The sequence below is a fragment of the Oryzias melastigma genome, linkage group LG7, assembly GCF_002922805.2.
Source record: "Oryzias melastigma strain HK-1 linkage group LG7, ASM292280v2, whole genome shotgun sequence".
NCBI lineage: Eukaryota > Metazoa > Chordata > Actinopteri > Beloniformes > Adrianichthyidae > Oryzias > Oryzias melastigma.
Window position 1 is genome coordinate 17,932,863 of NC_050518.1, and position 21,082 is coordinate 17,953,944.

A 21,082-nucleotide genomic window follows, 5' to 3' on the forward strand; every position below is an offset into this window, starting at 1 on the left:
TTTCAATTCAGTTCATGAAAATTTTAAAACATTTGTGAAAAATGTCAAATGTATATCTAACATTAACATTTTTTGATCTAGAGTTAGATTAGTTGTAAGAAATTGCATCTTTTTCTTCAAAAAGTTGCAAAATGCAAAGACGCAACAAAAATAAAGCTTTTTTTATTCGTCAGTTTTATGCTGGCTGTAATTAAAGAGTCAAATCAAAAATGTTGTTTTATATATGGTTGGGATTTTAGCACACACTTTTTCTATTTTTGCCATGTTTATTTATTATAAACAGAACACTTTAACTGGTTTATTAAATGGAGAAAAAGTCCACTTCGAACCTCAGACGGTAAACCCAAGCTTGAAAATGAGATTATCAGTTCCAAACAGTATCCTGTTACTTTAATCTAAACGAAATTAGGCTAAAAAAAGTGACAGCAGCTTCAGCAAGGTCATAGGTGTAGGGAGAGTTAAACTCAGCTGACTCGGCCTTGGACTCGGCTGACGCTGGGGGCAGATGGCCTCTCTCCCAGGCGTCAGCTGTTTACAGCCGCGGATGAAAGCCTCGGTGTGTGGGACACTCACGCACAGCTCTCAGAGAGGAACCACACTGTCCACTGAAGATCCTCCCCAACTCCTGACTCCCTGCTGCTGTGTTCATGAGAATTTATGCATATTTGTGAAGTTTGACTTTGTCTTTTGGAAATATGAATCGCTGGAGGTAGGCCGCAAATATTCTTCCTTCATTGCAAACTTATTTGTAAAGGTGCTTTTAAGGTGTTTGTATTTTAAACCAGTTTCAGCTGCAAAGGGAAATTAGAGAAATTCCATTTCTTTACAGAAAGTGTATTGTTTTTCTCCCTATTTCTCTACAATTTTAAATCTTAAATCTAAGAAAGCTGGGTTGTTCAACTCACTTACACAGAGAGAATATCGAGTTCTCAGGAGAATCAGTCTCCTAAAGCTCCTCTAATACCATTTGCTGACTATGGGATCCACCTGAACAGCTTAAAATGTCCTAACAGAAGCACATGCTGCAGGTAAACAGAGATATGTGTTGGCAAATGTCTGACGGAATGATACGTATCGCAATACGTGTCTCATGATACATATTTATCACAGGACTGTAGCAGAACAAATTTTTAAAGATAGTTATTAAAAAAAAAACCTCTACCTGAATATTAACGCGCCTTTCATGTTAATAGAATGGGAAAATGTATTGTAGTCAATTATCAAAACGCTAAACACTACATTTGCTTATAAATAATTAATTAAATATCGTCTTGTCAACATTTTAAATCGATTTTTTATAACTTGTCCTGTCCTGTACTCCTATCACCAAATACAGGCATGTCATGCATCCGCCCCAGGGGCCAAAACCGACCCGCCAAATGGTTTATTACGGCCCAGTCATGAAGAACTGTGGAACAAACTTCCACAGAGTTTGAAGCTTTCACCAGAAATTAACAATTTTTCGCGTAATCTTAAGGAATTACTGTTGGACAAGCAGCAGTGTCAACATTAGGGATTGTTAATAACACAATGTGGTCTGAGCAAAATTTATTGTATAATTTTATTTATTCTTATTGTGTAACCAGTCAAGATTTGTAATGTTCAAATTAAGAGTGTGTACTTGACTACCTACCTTTGGTCTTTAAACAGTGATATCGTTTTAACTAGATTTTATTGTATAATTTTATTGTATTTTTATTTTTATTATTTTTATTTTTTATTTTTGTATTATTGTGTAACCAGTCAAAAATTGATGTGTTTAAAGTAGGAGTGAGTACTTGAATGACTGCTTACCTTTTGAATGCAAGCAATGATATGGCTTTTGTTAGATTTGATTGTAACATTTTATTATGTAATCAGCTGTTTGTGGAAAAGTTTAATGTGTGAGTGGGTATTGAATGATTGTTTACATTTATATTGAAGTTTGTATTGTATTGATTTATACTTGTTTGGGGACTACAGATGGAAACTAGCTTCAGCTATAATCTGGTGTAAAGCATCTTTAATGTTTTTGCACATTGTCCCTGTCAAATAAATAAACTACTACTACTAAACTACTACTACTAAGAGAAAATTATATAAGCATGTTGAAAAATCATGTTTTTAGCCCATTCCTCTGGCGAGTTCTGGTTATTTAAAGAAATGACCGCAATACCAAATTCTACCACTAGGAGAAGCAAAGGCAAAGAAATACCCGTATAACAAGAGATCAAGAAATAAACTAATTCCAAAAACTAAACAAAAACAAAGCTACAGAGTTGATCATAGGTTATTTTGCTTTTATCTCACTGGTCCGGCCCACTTAAGATCAGAAGGGTTGAATGCGGCCGCTGACACCCCTGATCTAAGATAAGGTCTGGATGCAAATGTAGTTCATGTCTATATGCAGATAAGCATTTTAAATTCCGTCAAGATAAAAAGTTTATTTAGCTTACCACTGATTCTTTTATTTTTAATCCTTTTATGTTTTTTTTCTATTTCTTTTAGATTAAATTCTTGTTTTTCTAAATTCAATTTTTATATTTTATTCAATAAACTTACCGGTTCAAACTGAAAACATGTAAATTTACAGGTCAAATAGGAAATCTACTTAAGTGAGGCAACAGAAAACCTTATAAATACAGTCAATTGCCCCTTCCATATGGTTTGTTGTCTCTAGAAAAATGTCTAAGAACTTCAATTTTAAAACTTTTTATTGCGCTCTCAACTTGGTTTTCTTTTCTTTTATTTTTTTTTCAGTAAACACATAATAATACAACCTGTTTTTTAACGTTTTGTCTGGATGCCAATGATGTTGAGTCACCAGGTTGCTTCCTCATCTGCATCCTGTTCTGGAAACAAAAGAGACATTTGGAGGGATCCTGAATTTCCTTTTGATGTTCCTGAGCAGGAAAATTACAAATGAGAACTGTTTGTATCCTGTCATGTTTCCTGCTAAATGTCAATTCTAATAACACTTGTTCAGGAGAAAAATGTTACCAGTAATCTTAGCAAACAAAGCAACTTAATTGTCTTTTTTAGTCTTTCAAAAGCTGTCTTTTCTCTTTCCAGGTGCAAAACAGGAAACATTTCAGCGCATACTTCTGGCTCGGGAGCTTCCTCTTTCCCTGGTCCTCTCATGAGGGATGTTCCAGTGTTTCTCCTCCAATAAACAAAGCAGGCTTCATGAGCAAATCACCTGCACAGCAAAAGAAGCAATAATCCTGTGAGATGGCAGTCACTTCATTTTATGTGGCTGAGGAGCCAGGAGCTGGCTTAACGGAATTGGACATCTGCACCTCTGGGATTAATATACAACATGACGTCCTCCCATCTATTGTCTCCTCCTTTTGCCTTTCATTCGGCCTCATCTATTGCTTCTTTGGTACGTATGAACAGTCCTGCTGGATGCCAGAAATCACTTCTTTAACACCTAACTGCACCAACTGCTTTTAGTGTTTATTGAGTCACCTAATGGCTTAAATCCTCGGTGGCAGGTGTCTGCGGGCTGCCAAGAGTTTAGTGTAGATAAGCTGAAAGCTGGAAGTGGCAGGCGGGTTGTGTCTTCATTCGACAGCATGTTTGAAACACCACCTGCTACTGGGAGCTGGGAACTGATGTCATAGTTTCATAGCTGACAGCCTCTCATGTTGCTTCAGACGGGATGTGTTTTCCAAACACAAAATTATGTATTTTAAGGAATTTTTCCTGATGAAATATGTTGAGACAAACTCAGAAATTTCCCAAAATATATGTAACACTCAAATCTTGAGTGGAATTTTGACAAAAAATGGAAATTATGTGAAGAATGTTAAACCAAAACACACAGGAGGGAATAATCTGTCTGGGACGAGAAAAATAAGTGAAGGCGGAAGCATTGACTTTAATACATCTTCATGCTTCATGGCTGTCAGGCAAAACTCCAAGAGAAATTTGTGACCAGCACATCTGGCCTAACAACTGCTGAGTGATTGGTCAAACCCAAACGCAGAAAAACAGAGGCTAACCAATCTGACCTGGATCAAATGAATGCTTGTTTAGTTTTTTTTTTTTAATTTTCTTTGAAGCCACTTAATGCATTTTTAAAAAATCAGCAAATCATATTTTGCTCTGAACAGCTGGTTATCTGCCATCTCAACCCCTTCCACAGTTCCTGCACTACAATTAATATGTTGTTACACTCCTTATGATGTGATCTATGACTGTGATGATTCAGGGGAGCAGGAAGCATCCTGGACAGAAAGTCTATTGCTCTCATTTCTCTATCTTTGGGAGTCTGAGGTGACAAATGAAGCTCCTGTTTGAAAAGTAAAATAACTGGAGCCAGGTCAGCCAAACATGCAAATCTTTATAGCGGAAATAAGTATGCTTGTTGGTGAAATGAAACCTCCATGACAGCTTGTGTTCAGCATGGATTTAGTTCAAAGCTGAAAACAAGCATGAGAACTCAAAGTCTTCAGGATAAAAACCTTAACAAGTCTTTACTAAAGCAGTTTCCTACACAACTGAAACAATATCCCATTGTCAGGTCTTATAAACAGACAGAGGCAGTGATGGAGGGGGTGTGTGATTGGACAGAAGTTATCAGTGGTGACGCTCTTGAGGGCTTTTATGAGTTATGTCTGGAACTGTTGAAAGCAGGAAAACATTTTGGGCTCATTGACTAACCTAAAACATCACAATTTATTAACAGACCCCTTTTCTTTCTTAAAGTTTCTGTGTTTTTGGTATTAGCTTAGAGGTGAATTTCCAATGAACTACTGCTTTGTAGAAACTTTGTCCTAGAAAACAATACAATTTTGTGTGTGTGGGGGTGGGGTGGGGGTGGGGGGCATAATAATAATTAACGCTTTTACAATAGATACACATATGGGACTTTAATTATTTGGGCTGGGTTGAAAAAATAAATTAATTGATTTGAATCAATCTAAGCTTAAAAGATCAACAGTTGATCAATAAAAGTAGAGTTCAATATAAAGCATAAAGCTAGAGTTCGCTAGCTTGATGCTAACATATAATAGGTTTTTCCATAGGACGGCTAACGCTAACACTCGGTTGACCTAAACATACATTACTGACAAATTGAACATCGTTATAAACTCACAGGCATGAATGTTACAAACTCTTCTCAAGAAACATTTTTTAAGTAACTATTTGTCGTGAAAGGTTGTGTATAATATAGATTATTAGCATATTTTTAAACAAATATGTAAATCGTGTGAACTCAAAACTGAATTGAATCACTTTAAATTGAGTGGATCGAAAGAATCGAAAAAAAATTGGAATTGAATCGTTCCAGGTTTTGGTGAATTGAATCGATTCTGGATATTACTGTTGATACCCAGCCCTGATTATTATATTGTAGTTAAATGTACTTTTTGATGATTTCAGCACACAGCCAACGTCAGAAAGGTTGCAAACTTTGAATCTCTATGTTGATCTGCACATTAGTCACTGACAACAAGCTAAGGTAGTCTAATAGAAACTTTGTAGCACCAAAAACAAAAGAAAAATCAAGTTCTAAAGAAAACATTTGTGTCTTGTATCAAATATTAGAAAAACTATGGTTAAATGTTCACTTTTTTCTCATTTTGTCACATCTTTACAGTCTAATTGTTGTGGAAATAAAGTAAATGTGATGCTCAGAAATGTTAAACCATGCTCTGTCATTGGTAAAGTATACCCAATCCAGATAATAGGACAGGGACATCAGAAGAAAACGTAATGAGTGCAGATAATTGTGCTTTAAATGTTTCATGAAAGACAATACTTTTAGAACAAAACTCCTGAAAGACAAAAACCACAAACTGTTTGAAAGCCGATCATAAACTAACTTTGTTGTTCTCACACTTCTCAGGATACAGATGCTTCAAGATGGTCATGTTCCTCTCGGGCTTTATGTTTGGCTCGGCAGCTGTGCTCCTCGTCTATTACATTGAGCCCGGATTAAACCCCCAGCTGGGGGAGGTGGCGAAGGCCAGCATCGGGCTGGGTGTGGGGGTGCTGTGCGGCCTGGTGACCATGCTGGTGTCCACGCTCGGACTCCTCCTCAGCGGCCTGCAGCTGGGGAGCCTCCTCTCCCTGTCCATCCTGGTGGTCATCGCTCAGTTCCACAGCTTCCCGCCGGTGTGGGTGCCTCTCACCGTCGTCCTGTCCGCTTCCATCCCGACTGCCTTGTTCATGGTGCAGTGGCAGAAACTGTTCGGCATCATCTACACATCTGTGGTGGGAGCCACAGTTGTCATGCTGTGTGTGGACTACGTGGTCGGGACGTTCATGCTGCCGGATCAGGTGTATGAGATGTTCTGTCAAGCCGCCCCACGTCCGCTCTGCTGGTACAACTGGGCCATCACTGGGATCAGTCCAGTTCTGAGTCTCTTAGGTGTGATGGTGCAATGGTGGTTGACAGCAAAAGGAGTGTCCCACAAAGGAAGTGAGTTTCAGTCGTTTAATCAAAATGTTTTGAAAACAACAGAAACTTCATTTTTGGGTGTCTTTCAGCGGCACGAAGAAAACAGAAGAAACACAGCAAGAGGAGCAAATACAGAGAATCGGGAAGACCTCGGCCGTACCGCCGCCGCAGGCCTCCAGTGCTGAAGCGCTACACAGGGGACGTCCTGGCTCCGGTGAGTCCTTATATCTAACATTTTGATCCTTTTGGTCCATTTTTGGTTTGAGTTTTGAATACAGACGGTCATCTCTGTCCTCCAGAGTTACCTCCAGAGCCTGCAGGAGCGTCAGATGGGAACGGGCTCCTCCACCAGCAGCGTCAGCACCATCGCACACACTCTCATTGACTTTGACTTTGACACGGGCTCCATGGTGCCTCTGACAGCTGCTTCACCCGTCTTCTCAGTCTGAGCATCAAATTACTGTGAACTGCAAGGATCCAAGCAGCCTTCTTTGAACTTTTGAGACTTTTTCACCCAGTATTTTGAATTTGCTAGAAGATCTCTTTGCAAAGAGTTACATGAAGAAAAAATCAAGTAAAATCGGTCATTAACTGCATTTTTGCACAATTATGTGTTCAGTTTATAACAAACTTATTTTTAGACTGGTTTCCTTGACTACACTCTGAAAAATGTGTTTTTATTAAATGTCTCCCATCCTGAGGAATACCTTATATGTTACTGGATACTCTCAGGGATTAAACGCATTTACATTTGTTTGGTATAAAGGAGCCAGCACATTTATAGTACAATTCAATTTTCATAAAAGCATGAGTTTTTACTCTTTAATCTTCATATACAGTCAGAATTGTCATGACAGAACATTTCAACCAGATTATCTTTAAAAAAAAGTACTGTAAAATGTCATTTACCTAAAGATAAAACAAGTTTTATTCTGAAAGTACAAAGCATTTGCAGGTTCATTTCTAGAGGTAAAAAAGTTTTATTTTGCTCATAAACAGATTCAATGAGTTCAGATTCAAAGATTTGGTTGAAAATAAAGGCAAGTTGACAAGAGCACAATTTCTTCTGTGTTGCTCATCTTGACATATGTGCGATAAGTAAATCTGTATTTTCTGTATCTAGTGAGGTTTTCTAAATACAAAATGAAAGCAAGAGGAAAAAAGGAAAATGCACGAGGAAGTTATAATGATTTTATACTTGTTCTTTTCATGATTCCATAACAATAAACAGAGAAAAAAATGTGCGTATTCCTGGATCACCCAGCTGACTGATCTAATCCGCCTGAATCAGTCTGCAGATCTGTTTACGCCGATGTTCCTGACTTTCTCAGCAGCTAATCCTCATCCTTTAAAGACTCTCCAGCTTCCCTGTTTTCACCTGTTCAGGTCTTTTAACCTAAAGCAAAGCACTCAAAATGACTCTATTTGCAGACATTTTTCCGCAAGGATCAAGAATACACCCAGTTTATATAACAAAGTAAGCAGAACCACCAAGAATAACAACATATTAGTCACATGTTTGATGCTGTCAAGTTCTCTTGATTGACCCTGAAGTGTGGAGCGGTGACAGCACTAAATTCTGTTAACTAAATTTGATCAAAAGTGACAACTGTGAAAGCTTCAAGCCTCCTAAAGGAAGCATTTTTCCCCCCAGATCTAGTAAGTCCCTGGTGGCCTCTGGTGGCTCAGTCGTCACACTGCATCCAGTGTGAGGCCGTGTCTTGAGGATAGTCTTTGTCCACCGTCTGCCGCTGCAGGTTCACGCGCCAGTGCTGTCTGCCTTTGAACAGATACAGATGGCCGTCAGTCCATGCCACAGCAGCTTCGGTGCTGCTGGGTACTCCGTGGAAGAGATGGCTTATAGGTTTCGGGAATGAGTTGAGGTTGGTTGAACCGATTTCATCCCACTGCCAGTATCCAGAACCCTAAAGAGAAACACGTTTTTTACTAGAAGCTTAATATTTAATAAAAATATATTTTTTGTCTCTTACTTTGAAAAATACAAGTCTTTTGTCTTTAGGGAAGTAAAAAGCTGAGTCGATATTTCCAGGTATGTTGGTCAAAAATCTCGGGAAGCCGCTGTCAAGTTTAAAGTCTGTGTATCTCCACACTTTTTCTCCTGTGAGAGGACACATGCAGAGAATAAATACTCCTAACAGTGGAATACAAAAATACTAAACTGTGTAAACGCATCAATCAAGTGTTTGTCAGCTGGATTCGTGTCAGCAACTGCAAAACGGATCTACCTTTCAGAAAGTAGGATTTTCCAGTCCGCTGAGAGTGAACAGCTGCATCCAGGCTGCCTGGCAGCTCCCTCCACAGTGCAGAAATTACAGTGGGAGAGCTATAGCTGGAGCTGGATACCGTCCACACGTACTGCCCGCTGAACACATATGTCCTTTTGGATGGACCTGCAGACACACATTCCAGTGGAGGAGGGAAAACGTTCAATATTTTATGAGGAAAACACAAAAACTGGTATTTTTCAGCTTCCTGAAAGCATCTGTGCTGTTATACCCAACATGACCGCATCTATAGAGGCCTCGCAAGGATCAGGCCTAACTCCTGCTGGCATTGGCTGGTAGGGAGTTCCAGATGTCAGGATCTTCTTTGGCTTTCCTGAAAGGAAACCGTTCTTCAGCTGCATGAAAAGTGCTTCAAAGAGAAGTCATATCCCCTGTACTAATATCCTAGCATTACCATATAGGGACTGAATCCCTTGGATGTCATCTGGATGCAGCTTGAAGTCGGAGCGGTATCCGCTGTATATGGGTCCCATCAGTGCGCTGTAGTACTGAGAGTGGGCAAGGCCCAGAGCATGGCCGATCTCATGAGCCGCCACAATCCTCAAGCTGAAGCCTTGGCTCTTCCCCTCCGTCCACAGTTCATCCGCATCAAAGTGCACGATGCCGGACTCTGGGGCATCAGCGTGGGCTAAGACACGGCCTGAGGACAGAGCAACTTTAATATTAGACGCTCACTTTTGGTCTAAATTTCACTCCCGGTTCTTCTCCTACCTCGGCCATCAAACGGCACGGGGCACGACTTGTCTTTTCTGTGGAAGGAGATCTTGATGTCGGGTCGACCTTGCTGAAGCTCCATGAACCTCAAAGGTGACACCTCGCTCCATAACTTGAAAGCACTCTGGATGGCCAGACGGGTCTTTTCCAGACCCAAGTGAGGAGTGTAGTTGTAAATGCGGTACGTCAGCGTCTTCTTGCGCCAGTAACCTGCCCGAAAAGATCTTAAGTTTACACGTTTCAGTGAAGATACAACGCTAGAACGCAAAGACACCCACCCATGACTCTGTAACTGAGGGAGTTGTCAATGAATGGATCTTCTAGGCCACACCGAGCTCTGTTCATCATTGCCAAGGTGGCTGAATCCAGGTTTCCTGATATCTGCATGTTGGTCACTTTCTGAAAGACTCTGGTTTAAAATTTAATTCAAGAAAAGTATTAATAAAACATAAAAAAAGCTTTGACAACAGATTAAGTGTGCTACCTCAGAGCTTCAGCTATTTTCTCAGGTGGATAGTTCACGTCTTTACTGTCTAGAGGGGTGTGCAGGTACCCAAACTTTTGCAGATACTCCTGAGGGAAGAAATCAATGTAAGGAAGGCTGAGATTACTTCTTTCTATCACAATTTTAAGGTTAAAGCTTATACAGAATAAATAAGTTTAATCCCACAGCTTCATCTCACTAAAACATCTCAAAGTGTTAAAAATAAGGAGTGATCCAGAAATGTCATTAACTATCCATGTCCAAACATCATAACCACCATAAAATACAACAAAATACGTTCCACAGTTTAGTTTCCATCAAACTTATTGATGACTATAACCAATATTTTCTAAAAATTGAAAGAGATATGAAATCTTGTCATAAAAAATATAGAAATGTCTCTATAAAATTGTCCTAATTCACACATTTCTCTTCAAATTTGTTTTCTTTCCTTACCACTGCTTTTGTGGAGCTCCTGCTGCTCAGGGCGACTGATGATCCTGTTGTCACCAAAATAAGAAGCGCCATTATCTCCATCTTCACTCTCAAATCAGGCTCCTTTTCCAAAATTCGAAAGATTAAAAATCTAAAATCCAGCACAGTTAGCTGGCATACTCTCTTCCTATCGGATTCTGATAAGCCGGTCTTCTGTGTTTGCAGGCGTTGGTGAGTCCATCCTTTGTGTAATAAACCAAACACGTCTGCACTGAAGCTGGTTTCTTGGTTTAAGGGTTCAGTTTTTATAGTAAGTATTTAAGGCCATGCCTCAAAAACCACATAAATAACGCTGTTGTGGAATGTGATATGTGGACTAAAAAAAACCCCCCCAAACTTCTAAACCGGCAGACCAACTTTAGAATGAATAAAAATAACTTTAAAGGATGTACATTGATTAGGACTTAAATTTGAACTAAAAAGGAGAAGAAAGGGCTTTTTAGGCTGTAATTTTAAGCCTCTTTTTTGGTCTTTTTGGTTGTTGTTCAGATGTGCTACTTGAAATATCTCAGCTTCCTTTTGATTTACATTTGTTAACGTTGCAGTTTATTCTTAACATTCTTCGTTTTATTGTTTCCACTCTGGGAAGCAAACAAGTAACCGCATAGCCTCCACGGGACAACAGTAGTTAATTATGTTGTTTTTAATGTACTGCATGAACCCACACAAAAAAACCCGACAACGCCTCCATACAGGCGTTTCAATGCAACAAATCATTCTGGAGAGGGTACAGGGGGGCGGCTCCCTTCCCTCACTCCTACAGCCTCATAAAGATGGAATCAGACACTCAGCTCGTGTCTTTTAATGGGTTCAACTTAAAGATGATGAACTCAGTAGACTAGTTCCATCCACTGGAGGGCGTCTGTTTTGTAACTTTTATTTATTCATTTACAACTTATTGGTTTGCTTTACTTGAAAATAATAGAAAAGATTTACCAACAACTTTTTTTAGCTGCTTCTGATCCGCAACAAATGTATTAAAGAAATACTTCAAAATGTGATTTTAAGCTTAATTTTCTTTATAAATGTCTTCCATCATGAAAAAAGTCTTAAGAAAATATTAAAAACACAATTTTTAGTGCAATGGGTCCTAAGAGCAACAGGAATACAGCAATAATTTGGAATTAACACTGAAAATCGTGTTCTAGTTTGCTGCTTTCTTTAATACATTTAATTATCTTAAAAACTAATATTTGAAATTGGTACACAACAGAACACCAAAGTTTCTCTCTTTTTTTCAATTTTTTTTTTAAAAGGTAAATCTCCTAATCCAAAAAGACATGAATCATAATAGAATAGCCTATTCAAACTATGAAAGCGTTTAAGGTCTGAAATTTGTGTTTTTGAAATGTAAAGTAATGTGTTATGTGGGCAGTATTTTTCACATTTCTGCATTTTATTTTATATTCTGCTGAAAAAACTGTTGAAAATGGAGAATAAAACCCATGTTGTTATTTTAGACTCAGGATTTTTTTTTCCTAATGTGGTAAAAAGGTTTTTTTTTTCTTTTGTCAGATTTTAATGTGTCTAAAATAAATTAATTGGAGTTATTTAAAGTTGGAAGTACAAAACTTTAGTTTAGTTTTTTTTTTTTGCTTTTCTTTTTCACTCATAGTTGTGACTGTTTAAATGGTAAGAAGTCACTCCTTGTTTTTTCTATTATTTTTTCCAATTCCTGCTGAGTTTGGATCAGTCCATGAGGAAGTGGTTTTCTTCTGCCTGACCCAAATTTCCACCAGCACAGGAAGTCAGTCTTGATAAAAGGTCTAAGATTTTGTGTTTTCAAACCATCCAGGGACATTTCAGTCCAGTGAGTTGAAGGAAACTAAAAAAAACCTACAAAATCATCCAGCCACTTTCCACTTTTCTGATACAAGTGGAAATATCTGTTGCCATGGTTTGTATTTTTGCCATGATTATCTGTTATGACTGTGGAAATGTATAGTTAACTCTTTTATTATATTTTTGGGAATAATTTAGTATTGTTAGCTCACATCTTTTTCTTTGACTAATTTCCTAAAAAGAAAAAAAGGGGTAAAATGTATCAATAATAAGGATGCTAATTTCTCATTAAAAAGTATTTGAGTTGAGATAATTGTACTCTTAAATAAACATAATTTTTCCAGCTATTACCTGCTCTGGGGGCAAAATTATTCTAAAACTGTCATTTTCTAGTTTTCAATTCCTACAGGAATTTATATAAATATATATATTTCCCCTTTTTGGACAGAGAAGTTTTTAGCCTACTTTTTCGACTTTAAGCTGCTTCCTTTTGGGTCACAATAGTGGATCCTCTGCCTCCATCTTACCCCATATTCTGCATACTTGTTACAATCCCAACCCAATGGGCAGAAAAACAAAAGGTTTAACATAAAAATAATTCCCAGACCAGCTTACTGTAGTAGTGTGCAGCTTTTAATTTACTGTTAGCCACAGAGTAACAACTGGAAGTGCTTGATTTGGTTTTTAGTTGCAGATCTTTAAGATTACATCATCTACACAGGATGTAATCAACTCTTGTGTTACTTACTCTCTTCGATCTTATGTGTTATCTCATAGTATTATGAGTCTTATAAATAAATGTTATGGCCCCTTAAAGAATAACAAGATATAAAAGTTTATTTTTACAGATCTTATTATAAGACCTCCAAATAAAAAAGATAAACTACTTTGTTAATCATTTATTGACAAAAGTAAAGCAACATTATCGATGTAGATTTGTGTAACTTCTAGGACGGGCAGATGATTAAAAAATAAAATCACAGAAAGATCTCTGAAGCTTCAATCAGAAGCTGGAAAAAAAGGTTGGAAAAAAAAATCTCTTAAACTATCACTTTGCTAAAAGCAATTTTACTTTGAAATGCCACAAGGAGACACCAACGGTTAAGATTTCAGATAAAACAAAGGAGAAACAAAGAAATCCTTCCTAAAACAACAGCTATTATGCTTCACGTTGGTGTCCATCACAATAAAAAATTAACAAATATTCAAACAAATAACAAAAAGTGCATTCCTGTTGAAGTATTTTATTGAATTAGTGATTTATGACGGTGTAAGTGTCATGATGTGGGTCAGTATACTGCGGTTAGGAAGTAAACCAGAATAAAACTAGAAACTTCTGAAGCCAGACAAGTGGATAACAGTTCATTTTTAAAAGAAAGTAAAGTTTTTAATAAAAACTAAATATATCCAAATACACCTCTCTTCATCTTCCATTTTCTTATAAAAGAAAAAAACTTTCTATAAATGTAAAAATGTTTTTTGTAGATAATTCCCTAGTTTGTGTAAGAATTATGTGTATATTTTTAAGTTTTGTACTTTTTTAAACATTTTTTTAACTATAAACAAGAGTTGGTCAATGTCACAAAAACAGACAAATTATTGTATTTAATAATTATTTTCAGTAACAGATTAAAGTTCAATCTGACAGTAAAGTAGCATTTTCTATTTTTAAAATCAATTTGAAAGTGGCAAAATGAACAATAATGTGTAGATCTTATTTATGTTGTTCTCTTTTTAAAAACAGTAATACAGATCTTCTCAAACAGTAATTATAAAAACTGTCAACTCTAAACAGTATTTAATGCATTAGTATCCAAATGTCTTTTAGGTTAAACTAAAATCTAACTACTGTAACATAAGTTTAAATGGAAATTAAGGATTTTATTTTAAATTTAGGATTAATGGTGTTCTTTTCCTAACTTTTTTAATTGCCAATAATGTCAGTCTTCTATTGTGGAGCAGGTTTTATTAGGATATGAATTGAAATTATTAACAAAAATATACATTTCTAAAACAAATGGGTAAAATAAGCCGGTTTCTCTGAAACAGAATTGTATTTATTTCATTTGTGTGGATTAAACGAGAGGTACAAAATGGGAACGAGCACAAAACTAATTACAATTTAAAATGTATTTATAAAAGATGAGCCAGGCCGATGCAGCTGCAGAGATCACAATACTTCTCGGACGTCCTAAAAAAACGATTTTTTTCCCCCTAATGTTGAGTTGTGAAGCCTCACAAAGATGTTCTGGGATGTTTGGGTCCAGTCTTCATGAATGCTGAGAGGTGTGGAGGTATGTTAGCTATGAAGCAAAGGTCCCTCTTTCGGTTGAAGTTTTTCTGCTCATTCCGACTCGTCCTTTATTGCTTTAAGAGTCACTCTCCAGTTGCTCGAGCTCCTCTCGTAATGCCTCCGCCCGGCCCAGCTTTTCCAGCTGATCCTTTGTTGGCTGCTTTATTTCCCCGGAGTCCACTTTTTGCTGCAACTCCTCGACTTGTCGCAGCTTCTTTTTCAGGTTTTTAATCTTCTTGGCCCTCTCAGCTGCTGCTTCTGGGGGGTCGTGTAGAGACGGAGCAGGGGCCGCTTCCTCTGCCTTGCTTGAAGGCTTGTCTCTGTCAGAAATGGAGACATTTTCCACAGCGTTGCTCACAGCTTCTACCTCCACATCATCGTCCTGGTCCTGGTGCTGCTGCTGCTGTTTTCGCTTTTCTTTGCGCTTCATGTTGCGCTTGGCAGACTTGGACAGACCTGCTGCTTCACTTTCTCCACTGCCGGATGTCTTCTTCTGCTGCTGCTGCTGCTGCTGCTTTGGCTGAGCCGCTTCAGAGGAACTGAGTCCTGGAGGCAGGTCTGGTTTGCTCTTAAAAAACTTGACATACTTGTTTTCATACCTAACATAACAGAAAAGACAATAAAATCACAAATGAAACTGTCTCACACAAGTTTTTAGACTCCAAAAGTCATTTTATAAACTTATTTTCTGCATTTACTTGGTGGATCTATTTGGAAGACTGCACAATACACCACTGACCTCTAATGAACACATGAGTCGGCGAATTTGAGGAAAAACCCACAAAGAGAACGTTTTAAAGGATCCTTATAGTATGCTCTTAGAACTGCTCTGAAAACTAGAAGTTTCCAAACTCTGTGAACATGATGTGTGTGCAAAAAAGTAAGAATATCTTCTTTAAGTCAGATGTTTGATTAGCACCTCTGATTCATCTCAGCACATTTCAATAGTTTGATTTTCCAAAATTACAGTTGTTAACCATTTCATATCAATATTCATCAGATACATTTTCTGTATTGATCAATCAGGGCAAGTATTCTAACAATTTCAACTGTTAAAAAAAAATAAAAATAATTTAAAAAAAAAGATTAACTTCAATCTTATGGTGCCAGACAAGGGCATACAATCCACATTCCTCTTACCCATAAATCACAAGTTACGTTTTCTTCTCGCTACCGTGGAAACAAATTGTTAAATGAGTTTGAGGTCTTAATAGCAAGACTGAATAAAATTGACCTAAGAACGATTTTGATCTTAAGGTATGCAAATTGGGTTTGATTTTGGATTTTGTAAAAAAAAAAAAAACATAAAAATAAAAAAATTACCAATTTAATTTTCAAAAAATCAATTTGATTTGGACTTGTTATGTTAGAGTTGTTCTATTTGTTTACTTACTCTATCTTATTTTATTTTTCGACAGAGGTGTTACAATCTTGAATAAACCCAGATGGGTTTCTGTAAAAAATCTCACATGATTTTACTTTTCTGTATTGCTCAGACGTCCATTAAATTCCAGGGAACTTATATCTGTATATATAATAAACTCTTATAAATTAGGTCCAACACATTCCTTGTCAGACAAATTCCAAAAAAATTGCAATTTTTTCTGTACAGCATTTATTATTAAATCATGTCATGAACTTTTGCTCTCCCAGAATCTACTCACATTAACGGACCAAGTTCTGTATCAAATATGGAGCTTAAACACGAGTTCTCACATCCTCCCACACTAAATGATTAGCTCTGGGCATGAGACAGTTTCTGGCATGGTCTGAAATCAGTAGACACGACTGCCTTCATGGCACTTTAAGAGACTTACACGGGGACCTCCTCCTGGGGAACGTAACCATCTTTGACCCGTCTTGGCTTCCGCCATGTCCCATCAGGACGCTGGGTAGCAGCAATGTATTTTCCTGAAGATTAACAGGCAGAACACCAGACACTGGTAAGAGCTCCTGTTCCACTAAAGCACTCACTTTCAGATGTGTACCAGTTTCTGAAATCTAGACCTAAAATCAAGTAAGATTTGCACTCAGATTTTCTTGCAATATTTTTTTAATGAAATGACCCAATAACATTCATTAAAACTCCCACCAAATAATATATTAACATAGAGATGATTATTTTTTGTTTAAGTCCAAATCAAGTTTCTCAGGTCTAATGAGAACTGTGAGTTCCTAATTTTGCGTCAAGCCAGAACAATTTACGGCACTGTTCCTTGGAAACGGAAACTCATTTCACTTGTAGAAAACCAGCAGAGGGCATTCTCGCTATTTGTTTTAGAGTTACTACAAAAAATAACATTGTCCTTACAAATGTATCATCACTTAAAATGACAAATATTTATTTGTAAAAATAATTTTACAAAATATGTTGTTGCATATTTCGCATCATATCATATTCAATGAATAATACAGTATTTGTAGCTGTAGTAGGCGCCTAATTTATCACATAAAATGAAAAAATATCAAGCAAATTTTATTTATTAAAGCTTTTTTTTCCCCAAAAAACAGTTGCCTTATGAATAAAACTATGTAACAAAGGCGGAATAAAACGCATTCATTAATAAAAACAACTCTTAAACTATGGTTGAAAGCAAGACAGATAAAAAAAAAGACAATTTCCCCACATTTTCAGAACATCGATGCACTCATGAAAGCTTATAAGAAATAAATAAAGTAATTTTCTAATTTTTTATCTCTGTTAGAACTCCAGTGGTCATAAAATATCGTCATAGTGTGTTTGACTGCTGTGGCTTTCGTCACGTTATAGTGACAATGCTAATGCTAGCTAGCTAGCTAAGGCAGCATCAGTCAAATAACTACATAAAAATAGGACTGCTATACTTTACAGAGAATGTGAAACATTTGTGATCAGAAAGTTGTTTGTTTAGTTAGGAATTTTTTTATAATAATCGTACAGAAATGTGTGATAACCCTCGGAGAGCGACAGCAAGAAGCTAACTATCGCTCTAGTCTAGGAGAAATTTGAAGTTAGCAGCAGGAGCTGCTAATATAGCAGAACACTGAAGTCGAATGCGTGGTGCAAAATAACTATAGATATGTGTTGCTGATGAAAAATACAAATCTGAGCTAAAAAAGCAAAAATGTAAATGAATTGAATTTGGATTCGGTTTAAAATAGGTTTGCCACCTGCACCAACCTTACCAGATTCATCTGTGACATAGGGGGTTGCCATTTTGGAGTAATGTGCTGCTTCGTTCCCCTCTATTGAACCCTGCGTCCCCCTTTCTGTTTAATCCCTCGCAGCGCTACCGCTTTTCAGACATAGGTTTGAGTTTGTTCTAAAGTGGAGCCTAAAGTAGAAAGGAGATAACATGACTGCCCCTTCAAACAACTCAAACGGTAGCTGGCGGAGCCGGGAGGTAAATCGAGCGGACCCTGCCGTATTACCTCGGAAATGACGACGTGGACCGTGAGTTGCCAGATATAATTTAAAAAGCATATTGGTCACTGTTACTACTTAATGATTTATCAACTAGTTAGTAATTTACACAAAATGATAATTTTTGGGGGGAAGAAAGAAAAATAGTAATAAAAAAAATCAAAACAGACGTATTCATAAAATAATCTAAGATTTATTTTAGTTGCCCTTTCTGTGGGAATGTTGTACAAATAAACTTTTTGAGAAGAATAGGCATAGGTAAATGTGTTACCTCAAAATAGATAATTGCAAATTCTGCACAGTTTCGCATTCTGAAAAACTCCTATCCAAAATAGACACCTTAAGTTATAATCCTTAATCTAAAATGGATTTCAAAGTTAATAGAAAAATCTATACAACAAATATATTTTGGAATATAATTTTAATCCAAAATACAACAGGTGTAACTGAGATTTTTATGTAATATATATTTTTTTTAATTTGACGTAACATAAACAACATAGAATAACAATGATTATTATTCATATTTTATCATCTATTATTTTGAATCAAGTGAACAAGTTAATAAAAAATGTCACCTTCACAATATAATTTATATGAAAAGTTGGGACACTGTTTCTTTAGATAAACGTAAATAATAATAATAATAATAAAATTGAAAACAAATATTTTGTGAACCCAACCTGGCAACCACAAAGGGGCCTGGTCGAGGAAAATAATTGGCCACAGCAGCAGACTACTTGGCATTAAAGACGGCTGGCGTTTGGATCTGCGGTAACCTTTTTCCAGAAGCTACTGTAGACTTTGTTGCCAGCATCAAGTAGGTATTTAAATTTATTTTAAGTTTTTTTTAATCATCAATAAAAAACTGTTTGTCTTAAAGCAACCGGATTAAAGCGCCGCAGCTTAAAGAGCATCTTAGTTATTTTCCACCAAAGTTGAGTGCCTGAACACAGCACTGACCAATAGAGCAGCCAGCTAGCTTTGCGCTAGCGTGTCCTTAAAACTGTATTTATTTATTTACCCCGCTATGAAACATCTGTAATGTGTGCTGCACTCTATATCGCAGTTTTTCGCTCGAGTTTTTATTCCGTTTGTTAAATAACGAGCAGAGCTGCGTCAGGCTAGCGCTCGTATTGTTAGCATGCTAACGGTAACGTAACCTCTGGACGAGGGAGCTGAATAGGAATGGAGGGGGGTTTCACCCAAATAAATGTCTGAAGCACAAATGGAGATGTGGACGTTACAATTCTTAAAATACTAATAATAATAACGAGGCTATTTTTTTACTCGTTAGAATAACGAGTGATTTAGTTTTTAACGGCTCCAAGCAGATATCAGCTAACAAAGTGTTGATTGGTCAGTGTTTTATTTTGTTAGCCGATTTTTCTCCATTTGTACTAAACCTGTATCTTACAACGGCGTCGATTTAATATAAAATAACATAATAATAAACATTTTTATTTCACTAACGAAGAAGAATTACGCAGACGTGGGTTACATTTTTGCGAGATATTTTTAGCAGGAGAAAGAGAAGAAAGGACCCATATGAACAGCAGCCTACCAAACCGCTTCCTCTTTTAATTGACTTGATTTTTTTTAAGTGTTTGCATGTATGTTTTGTAAATTTAAAGTAAATTTTACATAGGCCGATTTGATGTGCAACAGAAGGGCGACGTTGCGGTTGTACGTGAGAGGATGGAGGAATCTCTGGAATCGATCCAATCAGGATGTAATCTTAGCAATCAAGGCTAAAGTCAATATTGCAAATGTGACATGGCGTTTGTTTTGGTTGCTTGAAAGAGGCTGAAGGTTCTTTGAGAGGTGTCAACTCTGGATTAACACTAATATTTGCGATTAAATGGATCAAGTATATCTGCTGCAACAAAATTAATTAATCACAAAACAATATGAGTGTTAAAGTAAACATCACTATTCGTACTTAGTGTTTTCAAGTATTTTATTTGTGATTTCTTGTCTTTTTTTTCCTCATTTCACATGGCAAAAACATGTTTTGTCTCTTAAAAAAAAGAACCTGTCTTGATTTTATTTTATCCCACTTGAAGTTTTTGTTGAATCTACACAAGTGTAGCTGGCTCCCTTAAATTCTCAAGCACCATCCCTCTTGATAAACAGAATTTGTCTTAAGGGCTGCATGAATGCCCACTGTAGCGTCACAGCAGCCCGGGTTAACGTGAGCTTGACGTCTGCGAAGGTGTGGTGGAACCGGGACTGTGACATGCCAATTCCCAATCATGAGGGTGTTGGTTTACACAGCCTTCTTTTTTAGGTTTCTGTTTCTCCAAAAATTGGAGGAGAAAAGCAAACCTACATGCGGACACAGCTGATTATGAAAAAAAAAAACTGGATTTATTGTTTGCATATCAGCTGGCACCACTGTTTGTTTTTCCTCAATATGATTTTAATCAAATTTTTTGCTATGAAACTACCCCGAGTGCTAGCTTTCATAAGATTTCCAGTTTCATTTACAGTAATGAAACTGAACTGTATCAAAGTCCGAAGTTCATAACTCTCTTCTTTTTTTTTAAACTGCTGAAACCATTAAACAGCAATCCTGTTATCAGTTAAACATTTTTAAAGCACAGATATGACATGTATAGTTAAATAGTTATATATATATATATATATATATATATATACACATATATAGTTAGTTAACTCTTAACAGTTGGTGAAATCAACATTTATGCTTCTGTGAAGTTTAAAAAAAAATAGCTCAATTTAGTTTGCAAGACTCGATACATTCAGATATATTAAGTGAAGATTTTGTTGCAAAAATTATGCTACATGTAAAATATCTACATAAATCATATTTCATTGACAAAAAAAAATTAATTTCATCTGGCTTGCATTTTTTTCTCTTTTCCTTTTTTGCATTTGTGTGTTAGATATCTAGTTTCAGCTATTTGTTGATGAGCAAACAACATTTTAAATCACAAGAATGTGTTGACTTTGTGTTCTTATTCACTTGTGTATTCATTTTTCTGGTTTCTTTTGCTTTGCAGACTCGCTTCCTCTCGGCTGCAGGAAAAAGGAGAAAAGCCTCTGCTTGTGAACAAATGCTATAGGCCTGGATTTGAGCTTTGTTGGTCCATTCTTCCTGCCAGTTGTGATCTTTTTTTGGCATCTTCTTAAGCAAGGACAGTTCTACTATTCAAAATTGGAACTTTTTTTTTTTTTTTTTTTTTTTTTT

General features: G+C 36.7%; 4 protein-coding genes across 5 annotated transcripts in view; 2 read left to right on the forward strand and 2 right to left on the reverse strand.

Annotated features, from left to right (window-relative positions):
* The first annotated feature begins 417 nt into the window (after nucleotides 1-417).
* Nucleotides 418-7,445, forward strand: LOC112158670 (transmembrane protein 198). 2 transcript variants are annotated; one of them, XM_024292129.2, is made up of 5 exons: nucleotides 418-709; nucleotides 3,052-3,364; nucleotides 5,837-6,412; nucleotides 6,481-6,605; nucleotides 6,691-7,445. In XM_024292129.2, exons 2-5 carry the CDS (start codon nucleotides 3,211-3,213, stop codon nucleotides 6,838-6,840), a joined length of 1,005 nt encoding a protein of 334 aa, XP_024147897.1. In that variant the 5' UTR covers nucleotides 418-709; nucleotides 3,052-3,210; the 3' UTR covers nucleotides 6,841-7,445. The 2 variants fall into 2 exon arrangements, with proteins under 2 accessions (XP_024147897.1, XP_036068732.1); XM_036212839.1 differs by lacking the exon at nucleotides 418-709 and having other exon boundaries at nucleotides 1,047-3,364.
* Nucleotides 7,446-7,589: 144 nt separating this feature from the next.
* On the reverse strand, nucleotides 7,590-11,051 carry LOC112158668 (matrix metalloproteinase-19). The gene is made up of 9 exons (XM_024292128.2): nucleotides 10,352-11,051; nucleotides 9,896-9,984; nucleotides 9,690-9,820; nucleotides 9,409-9,621; nucleotides 9,092-9,337; nucleotides 8,909-9,010; nucleotides 8,638-8,802; nucleotides 8,383-8,510; nucleotides 7,590-8,316 (listed from the first exon to the last, which is right to left on the reverse strand). The coding sequence occupies exons 1-9, from the start codon at nucleotides 10,430-10,432 to the stop codon at nucleotides 8,077-8,079; spliced, it is 1,395 nt and encodes a 464-aa protein (XP_024147896.1). The 5' UTR covers nucleotides 10,433-11,051; the 3' UTR covers nucleotides 7,590-8,076.
* A 3,072-nt stretch (nucleotides 11,052-14,123) lies between these two features.
* Nucleotides 14,124-17,904, reverse strand: pym1 (PYM homolog 1, exon junction complex associated factor). The gene is made up of 3 exons (XM_024294014.2): nucleotides 17,631-17,904; nucleotides 16,283-16,376; nucleotides 14,124-15,064 (listed from the first exon to the last, which is right to left on the reverse strand). The coding sequence occupies exons 1-3, from the start codon at nucleotides 17,659-17,661 to the stop codon at nucleotides 14,542-14,544; spliced, it is 648 nt and encodes a 215-aa protein (XP_024149782.1). The 5' UTR covers nucleotides 17,662-17,904; the 3' UTR covers nucleotides 14,124-14,541.
* A 628-nt stretch (nucleotides 17,905-18,532) lies between these two features.
* Nucleotides 18,533-21,082, forward strand: part of spats2 (spermatogenesis associated serine rich 2) — a gene marked incomplete in the record, with an annotated part of 17,593 nt that continues 15,043 nt past the window's right edge. Inside the window, 2 exon segments of the mRNA XM_024293291.2 lie at nucleotides 18,533-18,688; nucleotides 20,895-21,067.

What these genes read in the sequence shown, in the direction of transcription:
- LOC112158670 (XM_024292129.2), top strand. Translation starts at nt 3,211, where the DNA reads ATGGCAGTCACTTCATTTTATGTGGCTGAGGAGCCAGGAGCTGGCTTA. An exon ending in CCTCATCTATTGCTTCTTTG is followed by an intron (nt 3,365 to 5,836) that starts GTACGTATGAAC and finishes CACACTTCTCAG; the next exon opens with GATACAGATGCTTCAAGATG. An exon ending in AGGAGTGTCCCACAAAGGAA is followed by an intron (nt 6,413 to 6,480) that starts GTGAGTTTCAGT and finishes GGTGTCTTTCAG; the next exon opens with CGGCACGAAGAAAACAGAAG.
- LOC112158668 (XM_024292128.2), bottom strand. Translation starts at nt 10,432, where the DNA reads ATGGAGATAATGGCGCTTCTTATTTTGGTGACAACAGGATCATCAGTC. An exon ending in GGAGCTCCACAAAAGCAGTG is followed by an intron (nt 9,985 to 10,351) that starts GTAAGGAAAGAA and finishes TTCTTCCCTCAG; the next exon opens with GAGTATCTGCAAAAGTTTGG. An exon ending in AAAGACTTGTATTTTTCAAA is followed by an intron (nt 8,317 to 8,382) that starts GTAAGAGACAAA and finishes GTTTCTCTTTAG; the next exon opens with GGTTCTGGATACTGGCAGTG.
- pym1 (XM_024294014.2), bottom strand. Translation starts at nt 17,661, where the DNA reads ATGGCAACCCCCTATGTCACAGATGAATCTG. An exon ending in CTATGTCACAGATGAATCTG is followed by an intron (nt 16,377 to 17,630) that starts GTAAGGTTGGTG and finishes GTTAATCTTCAG; the next exon opens with GAAAATACATTGCTGCTACC. An exon ending in CCCCAGGAGGAGGTCCCCGT is followed by an intron (nt 15,065 to 16,282) that starts GTAAGTCTCTTA and finishes CTGTTATGTTAG; the next exon opens with GTATGAAAACAAGTATGTCA.